We start from the raw sequence: 20,584 nt of genomic DNA, 5'->3' as shown, positions 1-20,584 counted from the left end.
TCTGAACTTTTTAATGGAAGAGTTTTAGCATTAGCTGAAGAAAAGCAGGTTGCAGTAGCTGTGAACAAGTAAGTTTTGGGAAGAGTAGTGAGTAGGTTTTCAATTGATAACACTTAAGAGTAGCCTTTTATGTTCTTAATTGATAACATCTGAGTTTAAAATAACACTCTTCTTCAAGTTTCTGTTAAATTTGCTAATTGTTTTGATAAATAAGTTTTGCTCTGATCAGGCAGTTTTGTTTCTTCTGAAGGTGTTGAATTCTATTTTGAAAACATTTACAAGGACTCGCTCTTCAAATTTTCCTATTAGAGTATTTGTAGAACAGAATTTACTTTTTTATGCAGCTTATGTACAGAAAAAAATTAACTTAAACAGCTCTTTCAATTTAGCTCAACAACGCTCTGATGTTGAATACTCGCTGTTCAACTAAAGAAAAAGCTGTCTAGAGGTGCTATGATTATTCTATACTTGCACATCTCTCTAGAAGAGGTGTGGAGTGCATTATTTTGCTTAATATTAAGTGTTGCTTAAGATACAATGCGTTTCAATATGTAAGGAATAGTATAATAATACTGATATTAAAAATATTCAGTATATGGTAACATTTAAGATATTTAATCTGTGACTTGCTATACAAACAAGAGGAGCATCTGTTTCTAAAATATTACTGCATATTATGTTATCCTTTTAAACCTTTCACAATAGAGTTACTGTCCTATTTTTAATATGGAAGGGAAAAAAAACAGGGCCTCTCATCTTTGTGGTACAAGAATGTCCTGTTCAGCATTGCCCTGCTGCTTTAAAGGCAGATATTTTTAAAATGTCTATGTTTGAAATTTCTGAGAAAGAAACACACTGTCCTTAATATCGCCCAAGTATGTGAAATGCTCTTGAGCAGAGCTCCATGAAAGCTGTTTTTAAGTGGTATAAATAAAAAGGCGAGATCCATTGTTTTAGAATTTGGTTCAGTGAACTTTGCAGTTGATACACTGACATATGATGTTTGGCACCATATGTGATAGTTTTGTATCACATCTGTTTTCTCTGCATTCCTTTTACTGATTTTTAAGACTATCGGAAATACAGAATTTGAAATGTAAACATGCGTATTTTTTGAGAAGATAAGGGAAAACTGATCTACATAGTGTGTTAATTAAAGGATGGGTAATATTTTTCCGAAGAAAATTATGTAGGCACGTATTGTTTCTTCAATTTTGCATCTGAAACAGTCATTTGACAATAATAGTATTAAATGGTGCTCAGACTTGGCTTTCCAAATGTGAATCCAAGCAGCTATTTGTATGTGTCCCAGGCTTATCTGTCTGTAGGATTTTCCAGCTCACTGTACGATCAAGTCTCATGTTACGGGATCATTTACAGCACTTTGCTTTTCCTGCCAAGCTCCTTATGACCAGATAGAGACAGCAAGAATGAACTTTTAAATAGAAAACTTTTTGTGTCTTAAAACAATATATGTAGCTGATATGCAGACACTGATGAGACTTTGAGAGGTTCAGTGACTTATTAAAGCCAAAGAAAACTATCAAAGTTGAGTTGCTTTAATTTTTTTTTTCCCGTTTTTGATTATTGTGAGCAAAGAAATGAACAATGGTTTCTTCCAGCTATCTGGCACAGTGATGTCGGAATTAACAATCTGATCCACTGTGTGATGTTAAATATAACAAGGAGGCAATAAACAAGAAATTTGGCATAATCTAAATTAGAAATCTGATTTTTTTGACATGAAACACATTTTCTAAGGGTCTAAAAAGCCCTGTAAGTCCATGGATTTTCATAGTCTCAATTTTGTCTGAATTTTTCTTTTAGCTGTTCTTTTTAAATTACAGATGATCACATAATTCTCATTTCCTACTTCTGTTGAATAAATGTCCTGGCTTTCCATAATGCATAAAGTAAATGGATTTAACAGTTTACTGAAACTGAGCCCTTATTTTTAACAAACAACTGATGTCGCTGATGCTCTGGTGAGACTTCTGTGCAGACCAGAGCATTTGCTGAGACAAACATGCTTTGGTACTGCACGCTGTATGTTCTTCTGTGCTGAGTGTTGTCTGTTGGACAAGCGAAGAAACCTTGAGTGCAGGAGAGCGCAGGATGTATTTTCAAAATGTTTCGTAGCCCTGGTTCCCTAACCACAGGGGCTTTGGAGCTAACTGGAACTGTGTTTGTTAGCCAATTCCTTTGTGCCACACAGAAGACCATACTTGGAGCATGAGATTCTTCTGTCTATCTTTTATATTTATGTGGAAATGAAACCCTTTTTTCCTTATGAGAATAGTCAAGTGAAAAGCTCCAGTTCTTTGTCCGGGGACTCTGGTGTTTGTGGACATGTGGTACGCCTCCTTTTGCCGGATCTCTCAGGGTCTGGACTGCTTTTTGTGGTGAAAGGAGGTTTTGGTGAACATAAATTTAAAGCTATTTCTTTAACTTTTCTTTTAGCGCAAGCTTTAAATCAAATGGCTAGGTTTGTAGGTTAACGTATAGTGTGATTATTGCTGTGTTCCTTATATTTAGTGATTGTTGGTACAGGTTAGGGCTCTGTAGGCTGTCAGTCACTACCCCTGTGAACTCTTGCATGAGCAAAGAATTCCAGCTAATTGAGAGAAGTTTATTTAAAAAGATGATGCAGAATCTCCTACACGTTGGCCAAAATATTATTTAATTTCTTTGCAAATGGGGGTTTATTTTTCTAGGTTAGGAATTGGGGTTTCAGTTTTCTTTTTGAGGTTATTTCATCTTTTTGCCTTTGTGCTGCAGCTACCAGTCGTTTCCCTCTCCTACAGATGCCAGATTTACACCCAGCCTTTTTAGTAAAATAAACACAACTACTCTGAATAATGGAACGTGTTAATTCAAGTGTTTATGTGGGTGGGTGTTTCCTTTTGGTTTTCTTTGCTTTGAAGGAATGACTGACAGCACCTAGGGAGAGCAGGGAGCCCAGCTTTGCTTCTTGTCTTACTGCTAATGCTCACGTGTCAAATTAGGGTTGTGCAGCCCGATGGAAAGATGTGAGCAACAGTTAAGTGTCTGTCATCTCCCTGGGTGGGAAAACACATACACACACGTCGAGAACGAGTCTGAGAGGCGCAGTGACTCTTGTCTGTTTTTTGTTTTCTTGACATAGGTTTTCTTGATACTAACCGTAAAGCTTGCTCGTCCTGTTTCCATAGAAATGCTTGTTTGCGTAGCAGCCCCAGCTGCCTCTCATCTTCTCACACGTCCCTGCCGGAACGGAGGAATGGTCAGCTGTGTTGAGAGATAAAAGAAATGGACTTAATACAGTAAAAAAAGATTTAAAAACAGCATTGAAAAGCCAAACTAGTTCTGGATTCAGTAGAACTGAGATAAAGACAAATTTTCTGATCTCTAAAAAAACATTGAAGAGGAGCTAGAAATTAGTCTGTCATTGAAATGAGCTTCTGAGTGCAGAGAGGAAATCAGATTAAAATGTCAGGACTTTTAACACTGGAAGTAGAAATGATCAAGAGCCACTTCATTGGTGATAAAATATTTGGTTTAAAGAAACTCAGGGAATGCCTTTCCACATAGCACTCAAAATGCATTAAAAATGCAGCAAGGTCATCAGGAAAATTCAGGAAAGAAAAATACATTAGGGTAAAACAAAACGAAATGCATGATTAACTGAGTTACAGGTGAGTGTGGGCATTTATATTTCATTATTTTTAAGAAAAGTGTGTTCTTCCTGTATTGTTCTTCCCCAGCTTTTAGCATTATTTGTGTTTTGGTAGTCTTTAGGCACTGTAAGAAGTTGTGTTTAGTTGTACAGTGCCTAGTAGAGTCCTCATCAGTATTAGGCTATTGCAGTGTACGTACTAAATAACCTGACTCATCTAGATTCTGTCTAGATATTACATATAATACCTGATAGCACATGTAAAGAACCATTACAGTAAGTATAAAAGGATGTTTGAGTGCTAACAGCTTCAAACAATGTGGCTTTAATCAATACTATTTATGTACTTAATTGTTCATAGAGAACTTCCATCAAACTCCTAGTCTTTTTTTTTTCCTCTCTCCTTATTGAGTCTATTTCCCTTACCATACTGCTTGTTCAGAGCAGATCTGCCTCCCTCATAGCTGGCACTGTACTTCCTTTTTACACCATTTTTTTGGTGCTGATCTCATATTTACTTTGTTCAAAGTGCCAGATGTGTTGGCAGGCTGGTAGGAATTATTTATATGTACGATAAGGAATAGTTTAGCTTTTGTGCCCTCAAGTAGCTCCAGTGAAATAGTAGAGTCATGGTTAACTTTTGTCAGGCGAGTTCCACTTAATGCAAAATGATTATAAAGCAAATTCCCTTTCTTTTGATATTTTTCAAGCAGGAGGAAAACGCAAAAGGTGATTTAATGTGACCTTTATGTTCACAGGTCAGAATAACAAGATAGTGTCTTTTTTCCAGTCTGTTAGCAATAAAAGAACAGTTGCATGTGTTAAAAACAGTATGTTCTGGACTCTGTGCCAGTAAAAAAAAAAAAAAAAAAAGATTATTTTGCAGATTGAAAAAAATCTTTAGTTAATGTGGGTTGGAAGCATTTGTTAAATGTGTCTGCAGCTGAAGGGTGTTCCATACGTAGTAATAACTAATAATAATTCTGTGAACTGGTAAAGAAGTAAGATTTTGGTAGGATGCAGAATCATTTACTTAGGCTTCCTAGAATTTTTTTAAGAAACTTACACACATTTATCCAGAGATGTTTTTGCTTTGCCAGCTCTGCCCAAATTCTTATAAAACAGTTGATTTATCTTCAGGAACATACTGTTGTTTCCCCTGATAATGTTAACCAGACTTGTGGTGAGGCCAGACATGGTGGCATTCAAAACCAAGTCATAATTAATTTGAACCACCTTATTTTTCAGGTGGCACCTGGTACTGTGAGCAGAAAACAGCTAGCGTGCTCTACTGCATAGTGCAGGATAAAAAGTAAGGTTCAAATAAAATATGTATTAAAAAAAATTGTGAGTGTATAAAAATATTTAGAACAGAACAGGAAGTTCTGATTTAAACAGAAAAAAGCTTGAGAAACTAACTGCTACGTACATCAGCAATAAACATATTGTCCTTACAAATTATTACAGTTGATAATCTGATGTTTATAATGATATATTGGTGTTGCAAAATCTAACATTTGTTTCACACCGTCATTATTCATTGCAGTAAATTTGCATCTGACATGTGGTATGACTCAGCCCAGAGGTCATGCTGGAAAAGTGTTTTTTAGTGTTTGAGTTGCTTTTATGTTATATTTCATTGCATACTTTTGGCTTGTAGTCTAGTAAAGTGCTGGCTGCTTGACGTGTGCCAGTGCTTGGAAATAAAGATGCTGCTTGCTCAGAGGTCCTGTTCAGTGTGAAAGGGACATGCTCATCTGTCTGAACTCTGTCACCCTGCTTTGTCACTGGAAGGGTTGCAGAAATCATGAATTTGTGGCTTTGTATGTACCTCAAACCTCTACTTTAAAGATATTTAATGAAGAATAAATCATGTAATTGAATGACTTGTTCATGTTTTTACCACTCTGGAGGTGTGTGAAACAAGTGTGAAGTACTGTAAAGCTCTAGTATGGAAGGGCTGAGCGACTGTGAAGTCAGGGAGCTTTGTTTTACTCCACAAAGTTGAGCAAGCATTGAAATTGAATCCAAATGGTCTGTGTCAGTGAACACTGAAATAGTACTGGAATGTTATTCCATCCAATTCCTGTTAGCACTGTCAAGATTTGTACTGGAAATTTTGTTTTTATCTGGAATGAAAGTTTCATCCTAGTCCTGTGTTGCATCCCCCACTTCAGTAGGGATTGGTCATCCTTATGAACCCTGTTCTGCAGTCTTGAATCCACTAAGTTTTGGCATTATCTGCAAATGTTAATTTCAAGTGAGGACTCAGTATTCCTCTTAAAATAAATAGCTTATTTTTTCCTGCTGAACTGAGAGTCTAGGACAAAAAAAAGAAGTTCTTTATGTGTAAAATAGATGTGTGTTTACACGAGAACTGAGGTGTAGTTCTGTCAGTGGGTAACATTAAAATATATTCTGCTGCTAATGACCTTATACTTGAATGGAAGGAAAGATGCTTGTAGCACATGATTAGTGATTGATTCATTATTTTTGTGCTGAGCCTGTTCCTTGGTAAAGTGTGTGCGTGTGTTTAGGAAATAATGTAGACTACTGATCAGTAAATCTGAAGGAAGACCACAATTTTGATTTGGGTCTCTGACTGCATTTCGAATGATTGTCACTGCTTGGAATATTCTTTTTAAGTGATTAAACAAGTTACTGATTGCTATTGATTATAATTTCTTAATTTAATAATCTTGTTTAGACTCATTTTAATCTGATGCTTTTGGGGAAAAATGTGGTGAAAAGCTGTTAGTGCCTTGAAATTAGCTGTATTTTAAGACTGTTATGAGGTTGCAGTAATCTTCATTTTTAGGGGATGACTAACTTGATGAATGGGAACACTGTGAATAGAGTGTGCTCTTTCAGCTGTTGGCCTCTAGTATGAGAGACTTCAAAAAGTTATCTGAGAGCGAGTTAGACAGAGGGACAAATTCTACCAGTTCCTCGTGTAGGCCAGAACTTTAATGGCAGAGACTTTTGGTCTCCATTAGTGTGGATTTGACTCTATTAGTCAAATTGACTCTATTAGTCATGTCAAAGTTTAAAGAAGTTTGTGGAGGCTATGAAGAAAACTGGGAGAGCTCATGATAATTTAAGATATATTGACTGTAACTTGAACCTGACTGTTTCATTCTGTACCACAGTAAGAATTTCCACAATCTCTTTTTTTAGAGGATTACCCCAATGGGACATGGCTCGGAGACGAAAATAATCCTGAGATGCGGGTCCGTTGCCCCATCACCCCAGCTGACATGCTGCACATCAGCACAAACTGCCGCACAGCTGAGAAGATGGCACTGACGCTGCTTGATTATCTCTTCCACCGGGAAATTCAGGCCATCTCCAATCTTTCAGGTCAGGGGAAGCATGGGAAGAAGCAGCTCGATCCTCTCATGATTTATGGAATACGCTGTGAGTATAATACTGAAACTTCTGAATTTATACTGTGTATATAAGGCAGAAACTGTCTGCTACTTGCAGTTAAACTATATCCCATATAAAAATGGGGTATGTATTGTTGCCAAACAGATGTTTTGTTAGCTTTAGTTTATAGAGGAATGGGCTCGTTTGATTTAGCTTCTTGCATGTGTTCATCAGAAATTCCTCAATCTTGAAATCTGAATTCAGATTTCTAATAAAACAAACTATACATATTTAAATGTTGTTCAACTGTTCAAAACAGTGTGGTTCTTGAATCTTATTTTTATACTTCCTGCTTACATGTATTATTTCAAAAGACTTGCTGACATTGCGATGGAGGAAATTTGCTGTCTCTACAAAAGGAGAGATTAAGCATCATAAAGTCTGTGGATTCATAACAGGAATGCACGTGATGCTAATGTACTTCTGTCTGCTCCAGTGTGTATGAGTTTCTTGGTTATTAAAGCTATTATGCAGTAATGATTAGATATTATTTTTATTGAAGATGCAATTTTTGGCAATTTAAAGGGAATCAAATATGTTTTGCATATAGAATGTAGTAGGCATAGCCACTAGTTGTTAAGAATCTGGTTGCGTGCATCTTGCTATGATATGGTGCCTTCTAGTAGGGAATTACTCAGTGAATATATTGAAGACAGCCAAGTCTGTTCTGTGCTCTGTGGTGCAAATATTTTCTAGCAAAGGAGGTAGGTGACGGCCTCTCAGTCAGCCAAGCATCTGATACAAGTGTATGGCTCTCGTGTGCTACCTTTTCTCTGCGTGCAAAGAAAGAACAAATTTAAATGTTAGCGTGGAATTGAGAGAGAGTCTAAAAATTACCAACTTTACTAATCGAAATAGATTTCACTATACCAGTTGATCACACTGTTTAAAGGTTCTTTATAGTCACATCTTATGTAGGTCACCAGTGGATTAGTAGGGTGGGAATAATTTGTTGTACCGGAGTGTTTTGTATGCAGTTGCAGATTTGAAATGCCAATTAAGGCTTAAGAACATAGCCAGAGAGAGCTTATTTGGAATGGTGTTTGAAGAATTTGATGTTTTGTTTTTATGCTTCTGTTAGGGCAATGTGTTTGATAGTTACACGGAAGAAAACGTGAAAAATATTGATGATGAGACTGCTGTGCTTTCTTTACACTGAACTGAGCTGAGGAAACGCAGTCCTATTGACCTGCTTTTGTTCTTAGCAATTTGCTGGCTGTCTTGGGGAAACTGGCAGCCACAACGAAACCATTCAGTTTGCTGCATTAGGCCAGTTTTTGTCTCATAACATACCTGAAGGTGAACCCTTCAGGCTTCTACTGCAAATATGTGTTTTTAAAGGAGATTATCTTTCAAAGTAACTTTGATCTCCAAAGCCTTTTAATCTATCAATCTCATCAGTGTAAATTACCTTGTTCCATTGTGTTTTTAAACTTAAGATAGATTGTTATTGACAATAGGTTTTAGAAACATGAAGAAATTAATATACTTCTTCCCGTACTCCAGTGTCGAAGCATGTCACTAGCAACCCTCTTCCCCATCCCTTAAATCTATGAACACAAATCAAACGAGTGAATTTATAACTATTTGTGTAGGAAGAACCAGTTTTTTAAAACGTGAGGATGAGGAAGGAATGTTCCCCTGTGACTGAATGCTCAAGCTAGGGATTGTCATTTATATGAGGCATTCTGACTGTGAAGAAATTGGATTATAGACATGATGGAAAAGTTCTGCAATGGCAGAAACATAGCAGCAGCAGATCATAAGCAGCAGTATTCTGAGCAGTGGGTGCTGAAACCATTGTCTGTCTTTGATGATGTAAGCATGTTTTGGAAGGTCTGGGATCTAGGAATCTGAAGCACATCTTTATTCCTTCACATTGAATAGTGTGTTGCTTTCTTTAGGGAACCAGTCTATAACAAACTAGGGATTGTGTATGCCTTCTGGAAAAAATACACCCCATGTTAATCTGATCAACATATACTTTGTTGGGTAGCTGAATGGTTCTTAAGATTTCCTATCAGCAACTTCAAAAGAATCTTGTGGCAACAAATAATAAAAAAAATGGATGTAATCTTGATGAAGCAGCAAATTTAATAGTAACAACATTGGTCCAGAAATGATGATTTCAAGTAATAAATTAGTATGTCATCACTGTGAATAATTAAATTCAAATGAAATTTGATTTCAGTAGCCTGCTTATAAATTTGCTGTGATGTGAGTGAGCATGTGGCTGACTTGTAAGTTGTGAGAATAAGATTCCGGCTGTGTTGAGTTCAGTGGCAGAACTCCTGTTTAGTTCCGCTGTGCCATGATGTCATCCTTAAGATTTGTTGGAGAGGTTTTGGGAAGAGCCTCTCCATGCCATATCCGTTTTGCTTTACCAGGCCACAGACCATCTGGTTTTTATTGGTGAGGTGTTGTTCCATCATCCACCAAAAACTGAGTGCAGCACTAGCGTGGGAAATCAGTTAGGTTGTTGCCCTAAGTGTGGTTTGCTTCTGCTCTCATCAGCTATACTTGGATGCATTATTTTAAACTTAAAAGAAAAACCTAAAATTATCAGCCTCGTATTTGCCACTTATTGCTGAAAAAGCTCAAACCAAAATAAAGGATTTTATTTTTCCTTTTGTTTCAAGTTTCTTAAAGTTTGTAACTGGGAAAATGTTCCTTCTTTTTCTTCTAGAAAAAGAAAACACCAACCAAATCTGTATTTAATAGAGAGAATGTTTTGTATGATATGCAAGAACTATAGAAAATGGAGAGATGTACATTTATTAAAAATTCTTGATATGCTTCATAAGGTTTACCGCAGCAGAGATGAAAGTTTGTCTTTGGAAGAATAAATTTTCAGTTGTGGTATAAATCTGCTCGTGGAGTGGCAGTGGTATTGAAGAGAGTTTCGGGGCAGGAAACCAAAATGACTTAAACACACTGTGTGTCATTAAGTAGTTTATTACTTCAGCCCTACTAAAAATGTAGGTGAAAGATGATACAAGAGCATCTGCGGTTCTGATTTTCTTTGTGTAACAGAAAATACAGGTTTGGCTCTTCTGAGATTTTTGTAGCAGTTTCCCCAAGTGAGTTTGATGAAACAGATTTCCAAATCGAGAGTTTTACATTTATAAGAAACTTTATAACACAAAGGATGATTTTACATGTTTTCTTGGAAAAAACTCAAGGGGCATTTCTGAGGTTCATAAAAGAAAAGCTATCAGTAGTTTTTATTCTTTAAAATGATCTAAGTAATTAAATGAAAACAAAATAACCTAAGTAGTTTCCTGTGTGTGTAACTTCATTACAGTGTCATTTCTGTGACAGTGCTTACCTGAAAATACTTTTTGATCAAGTCTGATTTTTAACGATATGGTAAATAATATGTAATCAGCTTCAAATGTCATAGAATCACCAGGTTGGAAAAGACTCACCGGATCATCGAGTCCAACCATTCCTATCAAACACTAAACCATGCCCCTCAGCGGGGGCATGTTACTTACACAGATGCAACTAAAAATGTGGAATAGAATTCAGTGATCTAGGCTGGATGTTTCTATTATGTCATAATATTGCCCCCAGGAGGGATGGGACCACCTTTCTATTGTATTACTTGAAAGAGATATTAATATGCTTTGGTAGAAGAATGAAACATAGCTACCTTCTCTTCAGAGGGCTGTTCAAATAGAATTAAGCTTTATAGAATTCATTGACACAATACTACTTGAGAAGCAGGCCACCCACATTTGTTTTATAGGAAACACATTTGACTCCTGCTTGATTCTGTAATGTTTGTCAGTTAGATTGGTGTATGTATGTATATATTCATGCACATAACCCAAACAGAATGGAGGTTGGGCCAGTTGAAGCAACTTGTTACTCGTGTCATGTAAAATCTGCAAACTGCAGTCAGTCACTACTGTTTCAGCTTCTCATTTGCGTTCAATGAAGATTTTGATCTTAATAGCAATGCAGGATAAATAACAAATCTAGAATCATAGAATGGTTTGGGTTGGAAGTGACCTTTAACAGCCATTGAGTCCAACCCCCCTGCAGTGAGTAGGGACATCCTTGACTCGATAAGGTTGCTCAGAGCTCCATCTAGCCTGACCTTGAATGTTTCTAGGCATAGGGTATCCAGCACTTCTCTGCGCAACCTGTGTTTCCAACCCTTATTGTGAAAAATGCCTTCTTTATATCTAGTCCGAATCTCCCCTCTTCTAGTTTAAAACCAAAACTCCTTGTCCTAGCACAACAGGCCCTGCTAAAAAATCCTGCAGTAAGTTCTCCCTGGAGCTGAATGACCAGGTAGTAATGAAGGGTAGTAAGTTGCTTCTCATTGACAAACTGTTAGCTCTAATGTTTCTCACCAGTGGATTTGTTCTATAAGATACTGCAGACTGTTGCTATTTTACAGAATGTTTCTAAATAAATAAGCATGACAGTTACTGCAAGTGTACCCTATAAATACAGTATGTATTTAGTAGTTTGTGTTTTTTTCGTTCTTCCACTTTAAAAAAGCCTATTTTTTACTGCTGTATTTTTATAAGCTATATCCATTTTTCGCTTTTTTTTTTATTCCTTTCTAATCTTCGTATATGTTTCTGCACCCTCGCTGCCTTCCTTTCATTTCCTGTTGATGATTTTGGCCTTCTTGTGTCTCATTTCTGACTATTGTGCCAGTCACTAACTGTCAGTGTGCAGTATATATATACAATGGTTTAAAGCAATGTTTTCAGTCTTGGTTATCAGCAGTTGTAGACGTACATCTGGACCTTGGGTTCTATCAGGTGACTGCTCAAGAACTAAAGGAAGAGTTACTAGCTTTTTGAAATTGCCATTTTGCCCTCTCTCTTTAATATTTCATCAGCACTAGAAATAGATTAATTTCCATAACTTGGATTGCTGTGACAAATTGCTAATTGTCATTTCAATCCATCCCCTTGACAGACCAGCTAACGCAGGGATCAGTCATTCTCTGGGGTACTTGTGAGGTTTGGGGGGAAGAGGAGTGGGTTAGTGGCAGTGCTCAAGCTAGTAATTTGTTGAGGATCTCTGTTTTCTGTTTAACCCATGCTTCTGTTTCTTCATTATATAGGACATTAACTTCTGAGCTATAATAGTCTGAAAATAAGTTGTGTGGTTTGTATCCACATGGATGAGCTAATCTTGTGGTCCCTGGAAATATTTTAGCCAACATTTTCTTCTGCTAGTAATAAATACTATGAGCTGCAGCTCTTTGGAAATAAAAATATGCTTCAGCCTGTGTCTTTGAGGACTGTGGTGTTATCAGGTGCTGTAGTGCATCTCTCCTCAGCTGCCAGATCATGGCTTAGAGGTAGGACAAACTTCATATTACAGTTTGAAGGGGTTGGGTATAACCAGACAAGAATTTGTGCAATTCTGTGTCATCGTCCCTGTGGCAAATGGGGGAATTGAAGTGAGTTTGCCTGAGCACTGCGCTAATCAAAGCTGCTACTTTGAATCTACCCGGTGGACCCCCTCCATCTGACCATTTCAGCAAAGCTACCTTGTGTTTCATTCTGAAGTCCTGGAGTGTGGTGACTGTTGGTAGGGCAGACCTTGGGGAGAGAGGAGGGAGAATTTGCACAGGCGTTGAGCTGTCTCGTACTCAAGAAAAGAGTGAGAAGGGAAGTCTGAGACTTCAGTGCATCTTTAAATGGAAAAAAATGAAATAAAGTACTTCTGTTGTGCTTTCCTCATATCCTAAAAGCATTAGGTTTTTTTGGTGTAGCGCCCTGGGGAAAGGCCTTGTGATGCAGTGCTGCTATTTTCAAACATGTTGTCTTCCTCAGAGCTGCAAAAGTCTGGCATCAGTTCCAAATAGCTGCTTCTTTGTGAATCAATTAAATGCTGCCACATGGAGGGAAGTGATAACCTCTTTTGAGGCTAGGCAAGAAGATAATATGAGAACCCATTGAGTTTATCTCATCACTGCAGTTCTCATAAATGGCATCAGTGCTGGCACTTGCTTATTGACTTTATGTAAGCACTGTAATTTAATGCTGGCTGTTGTTTTCTTCTTTCCTGGGCACTTACATTTATTTCAATTACTTTTCTGGCTGGTTACTGTTTAATAAACTGAAATAAAGGCAGCAATTTTGGGAAATAAAATAAATTTTTGGCATTGTGATTTCCCCGTCCTTCTCACAGTTCTCTTGTTGTTCTTGCATTATACAAGCAATGAATTTAATTTTCCGTTCTTGAACATTAGCATCTGCTTAGCCTGTCAGTAGCAACTGTGACTGCATGTAACTTGATGGTGCATGATGTGCTGTCAAGCATTTGTGTGTTTGTAGGCTCTACAGAAAGAAGCAAACTAATGCATTGGGTCACTTGGACCATCTCTTTCCAGCCATGGCACAGTTATTCCACCCTGTCGATACTTTGCTGCTTTGGCCAGACTTACTTAGAGTATGAGCTGAAATGCACCGGTCCCTGCTTCTTAAGAGGTAGGATAAAACCATTTAGACAAGTCTGTGAGCATGAAAGCAGTTTTCTTAGTGACTTTAAATGTTGCTTCAGGAGTGTATAATGAAAAAAGGGTCAAGTTGTATTATTTGTAAGAAAGATGCGGTCATTGGGAAAGTGACTGCCACAAATATGATAACTTAGGTTGAAAGAGTGCTGTTGTTTTTTTTCCAATGAAAATCGAGGGAATCTTGCATGGATTTCGGAAGTCTTTACATATTCACATGGTAACAAGCCACAAACCCTGATATCAGCAAGAAGTATTGGACCATTTATAGTCAATGTGTTGAGTGCGATATCCAAGGATCATCTTTATCAATACTGAAGATCCATCCAAGCTACAAAGTTACAAGTGAAACGGAGGACTCTATCATGGTTGTACTAATCGCTGTTTTCTTTGGGCTGATTCCTTCACACATGGAACTTCTCCAGTGTTAGGAGTGCCTGCAGGGGAGTTAGGCTAGCGGGCAGTGATGTTGTCCTTCCAGGGCTTAATTCAGAAGGATGCGGAGTGTTGCTTTACTCTCACTGTCTGTACAGGAGGCTGCCAGTTGCCCAGTAATACTCAGGGACTGTCCCTGCGTAAGTATAGTATCCTAATGAACTTCCAATGGACTTTATGCAATAAATATTTTCTTTACCATCAAAGGCCTATTAAATGACAAAACTGAACTGTTATGGTGTGGTTTCAGAAGACACGAAGAGTCCAAGAAAGTACTTGATCCCTGGCATTTTGAGAGGAAAAGCAACTCAGCCACCAAACACAGATTGATCAGCACAAGAATAATGTACCTTTGTCTGGAAAAGTCATTGCTGCATTCAGGGAGATCTCTCAAAATCTCATAAACGGGATTCCAGAGAGTTGCATAGCTTTTCCTGGCCTTGAACTTACTTTCTCCATTTCACAAGGGTTAAAAAGTGAAGTGAGGAGATGCCTCAAGCTGACTGCAACTTAAATGTAAATAAATTCCTGCAGCATTCAGGTTTCTGTCCTGCCAGTCCTTTCCAAACCCACAAGCTCCTTCGGAAGGGGGGACATTTTTGTTGTTGATTCATAAGTGAGTTTTTCTTGGCGGCACGTGTGGTGCATTTGCCATCCAGATGGGCTCCCCAGGCACCGTGGTGAGGTCTTATGTAACGGGATGTCTCGGGAAGGGGGTGGTTAAAGCAACAACCCTCCTTTTCCCATCGGTTTTGCTGCTGGTTCTCTCAGATCACATTGTGCTGCTGTGTAAAACACAAAGAGCTATTTAATCAACTTCTCTGTAAAACCGTGGCTATCAAAAATGACCTGATGTGTGGTTATTGGCAACGGCTCCTTGAAAACAGAAGCATTTGTTTTAATCAAGAGTTATTGCTTCAATTTAGGTGATTCCATTTGTTTTGAGCATCAGACTTTGATTTCAGACAGTAAGTTGATCCTTTGGCAATAAACACATCATATATTTAGGTATGTTCCATTCCAAAACAGAATGACGTCTGATAAACCTTGTGGGCTTGTTTCTCCCAGTGAGTAAGAGAAATAGCAAGGTATTTGCTTGCTGACTGTGACCATAAATGAATGCTCTGATATTTTGAATGTGTGGAATTAAAAGGTAAAGTTAACTGAAGACTTAAAAGCTTAATTTCCTGTCTTTATGCAAAAAGAAGATAATTGCAATCATGAGCTCATTAGGTATTTTATTTGGAAGGAGATTATTAGTGGCTTGGCAAGTCAAACAAGCAGAGTCTTTAGGTTCTAATCTTCATGAAAAGGCATTTCCAATGAAAATGCATGTGCAGTCTGTATGGAATGCTGCCACTGCAATTTTTAGCTGTACAGCTATAGCTGTATGAAGTATGCAATTGTGCTTTCATACTGAGACCCAAATGTTGCATGAATATGTGCATTTTGGGAGGAAATGAGGCATAGATTTTTTCCAAGGAACCTTGTTTTGTTTGCTGTGTCTTTTTGCATTTCTACACTTTTAAATTTTTTTTTTTGAGCTTGCAATGTGTTTTCTTTTGAAAATGGGGAAAAAAATAGAAGCAGATGTAAGTCATCTGACCAATATCATCATATAGGGGTACAGCTCTTGTAATTTGTGAACTCAGGCAAGTCTGGAGTAAATGCCATGAAGACTTTCTGTTTTCAGATTACAAAACCTCTGATTTGGTCTAAAATAATTTTCTAGTGGGGTTGATTAATTCATTTAATGAGTTAGACGCTTCATGGTTTTGCTTATTACATTTATGCAGCTGTTGATATTCTGTCACCATCAGAGAAATGTGATCAAAAGATCCCTACTGCCACTACTGTAACACCCGACATGGAACTCACTTCAATCAAAGCGTGCAGCCAGGAACATCAAAAATACTCTATTTTTGTAGCGATTGATTCTCTCAGTTCCATTTCACAGCCTGTCTCCGGTTCTGCAGTCCCGCTAACCTTTTGTAGTACTTGGCGTGTGCTGCAAGGGAGGCAGAGACGGAGCGAATGTGCACATGCACAGAGAAAAATGCTGTTGTTTCTTGCCAGAACGGTAAATTTGGTGCTCCACTAGATGGCATTATGTGCATGCTTATGGGTGTCTCTGGAGGAGTCAAAATCAAACAGGTTCTGCTTTTGGTAAAATAGATTAAAATAGACTGGCTAGGTTTCCAGAAAGGTGGCATGGTGTGTCTGAATGTGGGAGAAGTTCTATTTTAGAAGAGGATACATTAGTGGAATTTGGAGATTCTAGATGCTAATTAATTTTATTTGATTTTGAAGCCTCTGGTAGGGTCCTGTAGACCCTGCGTGGGTCCTTTCAATTTGTAGAGCACTGGCATTTAAGATAATTTTTAATTTCATGTTTCCTCTGGTTATGTGATTTGTTAGAATATTTACCTGCATATTTTATTTTTAGGTAATACTAGTGAAACATTCAGACAAATTAAGTTTTAATAAAATAAAATCAGATGTAAAATATTCTCAGAATTGGAAGCTTTTCGCAGCTCCCCCAATCTCTTTTTGGATGTTGTGTAGCCTGTGTTATGGAAAGTGTGTATCTGGTGACATGAGTGACATTCACAAGCATGTGATGTTGGAGAAGCTGCCGTTCCACTGACAGTAACAGGGCGAGCTTTCTTTGAGTGAGGATGGTGTTGCCCTCCCTTCCTGCATCCCTTTGCCCAGCTCTAAATACTTCTGAGTTTTGGAGGAGGAATCTGCCTACCAGCTGTGGAGATCATACCTCCCCCCTTCCAGCTGTCAAATGAGTAAACAATTACTCTCTTTAAAATTGTTTCAGTATGGTCAATGTAGGACCATAATTATGTTTGAAAAATTGAAGCCTGAAGGCGCAAGAAGTAACTTCAGAGGTGCTTAATTTTTTCCTCTGCTGTTCCAATATTCAGTACAGCAAATTTTGTTGTCATACGCTATTCGTTTAATAAAAAGAACTCCAAATGTATGACCCATATGTGAAAAAATGCATTTTGTTAGCCAACCCCCCAAATAATCGCCCTTCTTCGTGAGTCTGTGCAGGCAGAATCTGAAGCCCTTGCTTTTCATAAAATCCATCATATTCTTGACAATTACAAAAAGATTCTGTTCATCGGTTTAATAATTGAATTTTGAATATGACTGCGTGTTGCTTGTTCTCTAGACTTTAGAAACGATATTGAATTTGAAAACGGCAGGAACAGTTAAGCAAATCTGTTTGGATTACACGTTTAATGTAAATACGCCTGTATTTTATCCATGTGGCTGTTGGATTCTCTGGGGGTAGCACTTTCCCTCATTTTTCGAAACTTAACAATAATAGAGAGAAAGTCTGTGCCATCTCAGAATAAAGGGAAGTTGCCAAGTCCATGGAAATAATGATTTAGCTTTTAATTTTCTAAAGAAACCTGGTGATCATGGAGAATCGGAAACAGTACAACCTAGCATTGCCTAAATGCAGGCAATTTACATGAAGTTTGTATTTGAGGAGACTGATTTTGAATGCGCTATCAAGATGGAATATTACATGTCTGGTTTTGATATTGCAGATGTCTCTTCTTCCTCAATTTGTTCTTAATTAAATTTCTTTACAATTTAATGTGGATTGTTTCGTCTGCTGACTGACTTCTGACCTTTAAGAAAGAGAGGATTACTTTCTTAGGAACATTGTTTTCATGGAGTTTGGTTTGTTTTTCGTTTTTTTTAATTAGACCTGTTTTTTTAAAAACCCAATCCCTACTACCCCTATTTTGGACATCAGATGTCCCAAAGTTTGTGAAAATATATATTATTTCACACACTACTGCTGAAATCATTGCGTTTGTGCCAGGTAACCTTTACTCATTTTCAAGCTTTTTTCCCCCCTCATTGAATCACAGAAAGATTTCTCTTGCAGTGCGCAAGAAGAATTCTAGGACTTATGTCAGTTGTCTTTTTAGTTTTATAGGAACTTTGGCAAAAATGTGCTGTTTCTCTAATCTAGGATCTGGAAAGCAGACCTCAGCGTGGTGCACCTGCTGGCTTTTAAGCTGATTTTTTAATTTTCCTGGTGCATACATGCCTTCCTCCTAAGCTTTTGATTGACAAGATTTGAAGGTTGGTTCTTACTTGCAAACTGAAGTGATTTCCTGTGTGTGTGTTTCAGAACAGCCCATGTTTCTCTAAATTCTCTGTGCAGACCTTTTTGTCTCTGAGGCTCTGCTAGTATGTATCTGCTCTATAGAAATTGCTCAAGCCTTCGCGATTTATTTAATAACTGGACTGTTTTAAGTCTCTGGTGTGTTTTCATAGAAAGCTTTGTTTAGGAAGTGAGGTTCCCAAAGCAAACTTTAGACCCTAAGCCTTTAAAAACAAGCACATCCTTTGTTTTGAATGTTACCAGCAACCATCCATTGTGCTAGAGAAAAAGATTGCTAAAAGCAGTCAGCCGTCCTTAGATCATCGAAATCCTTTACTTCACTCTCCTTGTATAAGTGCATCTGCCTTCCAAAATCCTGTCGTCTTTTTGCCAAAGTGCTGAATTCTATTGCTGAATGTATTTTTTTATGTCTTTTTAGCAGAATTATTGCGTGTCTTGCAGATATTGTGCTGCTCACAAATTACACCACGTCATGCTGCTATTGACTAACAAATGTTCTGAAAAAGTCAAATCCCTTCTAACTGAAGTATTGCTGTCTTTTCTAATATGGACTTTCCCAAGGTAAAAGTCTCATTTTTGCAGCACCTTGCTTTTGTGCTGGTTTTGTAACTTTTTTGGTATTTGACATAGTCTGAATGAGACAGCTGAGAGCTCTCCCGCATGTGATCATTCCTGGATAGAGAACAGAAAGTCAGCAAACTTCACTTTGCTTGTACACAGATGTTTATGTCATATATGCCTCTACTAGAGGTAAATCATATTTCTAATGTTATAGTGAACTTTTTATCTACTTAAAAATTACTCCACTGTTGTTAGCATTAGGATTTTCTTCTGTCATTGTTGGATTGTTATGAAATGTGGTTGCTAAAGACCTGTTCATAGAATAAGATCGTAATACTAACTGGATAGATTTATACATCTGAAATTCATTTAACCTTTATATCAACCATCTTTGTACTTAAGGGCAATTTTTCATGCCTAATTTGCGCGTGCAGTTACTATGACGGAGTGTGCAGTTATGGTACAGATCTGTGCAAACAGCACACGTTTTGTCTATACCAGTTTTATACCTTTGACCACTATAACCTCTAAGTAGGAATTTCATGAATAAGGGAAAAGAAATAATCGTGCCGGAGTGAAATTTTGTGCCTGATGTCTTAGGTCTCTAGCCTAAAATCTTCTCAGACTACCCTGTTTAGCTGGTTATCTATTTTCCATGTGTTCCTCTGTAGTTGTGCTCTCTGCATGAAGGTAGTGGTGTGTCTATCCAGTATTTCATGAATATTCCTTATTACATTGATCAAATGATGCCTTTTGTGATCAGTACGTAGAAGAGGATCTGTTCCTGTCTTCCCTCCATAGAGAAATTTCTGGGATGTTTTATGTCATAGCTTAGGCATTTATCATCTTTCTCAAGCTCTTGTCCTACATAGCTTGGGTCTTCTCATATGAACAGCTCACTGCACCTGAGACTCTCCTGTCCCAAATAATTTATATCAGTTTTGATTTTTCTTTGAATTAAGTGACATCCTGGACTATTCCTAGTTAGACTGCTTTTCTATGAGAATTTTCTCTGGCCTGTAGTTGATTCAATCACTTCTCTAAACAGAGCAGCATTCAGCATGAAAGTCATTAAAATGTATTTATGAATTAAATATGGACATGTTTTCAAAATAACCACAGCTCACATGACTGTGTTTTATGTGGGACTACACAAGCACTTTTGTATGCAATGACAGCTGAAGTCGTGTAAAGAGTTAAAGCACAACTATTTTTATTGGACATTGCTGCAAACATTTAGAAACCCATTTCTCTATTCAGTGCACATTAGTAATAGATTACAGTGAGAAATGTGGTCTCAGTATTTACAATACAGAATGTGCTTTCCTTTTGCTGACACCTATGGAAAGGAAACTGTTGCACAGCAGCAGATGATAATTTCAGTCAATTTTGCTTCTTTCCTACTCTCACTACATTTTCGGAGACAGAGTGTAAGGGTTGAAAAGCAATCTGTAAGTAACATGTTTGCTCTCACTTGTCAGTGAGAAATCTTGGGGCCTTTAAAGTGCTTTTCTGTTAGCTTTTTTGATGCTAGTGTTTTCCTCCTGTATGTTCTCTATTTCAAAGTGCTTTTTGAGCAGATCTATTAAAATATTTAAAGCATCGGAAAATAAATGTTCAAAAAATGATGACAAGAGATACAGTACTCCACTCAACACTGTTGAATCAGTAACCTGCAAATTTCAGTTTCTAAGGGCTCTTGGCTCATTTATAATACTAAGAAAAATATGACACAAAGCTCTTAGTTTGTACAAACCTGGAATTTTGCAGCTGTGGGCTTCAATTCATTTGTCTTGCAGGACCAGACCATATCCTGTCTGTAGAACTATACAACAGCTTAAGCAAGTAC

The 20,584-nt window shown here is 37.6% G+C and overlaps 1 protein-coding gene across 3 annotated transcripts in view; it reads left to right on the top strand.

Moving 5' to 3' along the window:
• BANP (BTG3 associated nuclear protein) overlaps nt 1-20,584 on the top strand; it is a 138,060-nt gene that overhangs the window by 37,634 nt on the left and 79,842 nt on the right. For all 3 annotated transcript variants that reach the window (XM_069868287.1, XM_069868286.1, XM_069868288.1), the window contains one exon: nt 6,833-7,072. In XM_069868287.1, the coding sequence (XP_069724388.1) occupies nt 6,833-7,072 (240 nt within the window). The remainder of the gene's footprint in view (nt 1-6,832; nt 7,073-20,584) is intronic.

The sequence above is a fragment of the Phaenicophaeus curvirostris genome, chromosome 14, assembly GCF_032191515.1.
Source record: "Phaenicophaeus curvirostris isolate KB17595 chromosome 14, BPBGC_Pcur_1.0, whole genome shotgun sequence".
Classification (NCBI taxonomy): domain Eukaryota; kingdom Metazoa; phylum Chordata; class Aves; order Cuculiformes; family Cuculidae; genus Phaenicophaeus; species Phaenicophaeus curvirostris.
Note: the sequence above shows the minus strand (reverse complement) of the source record. Positions and strands in the feature narration are given on the sequence as shown.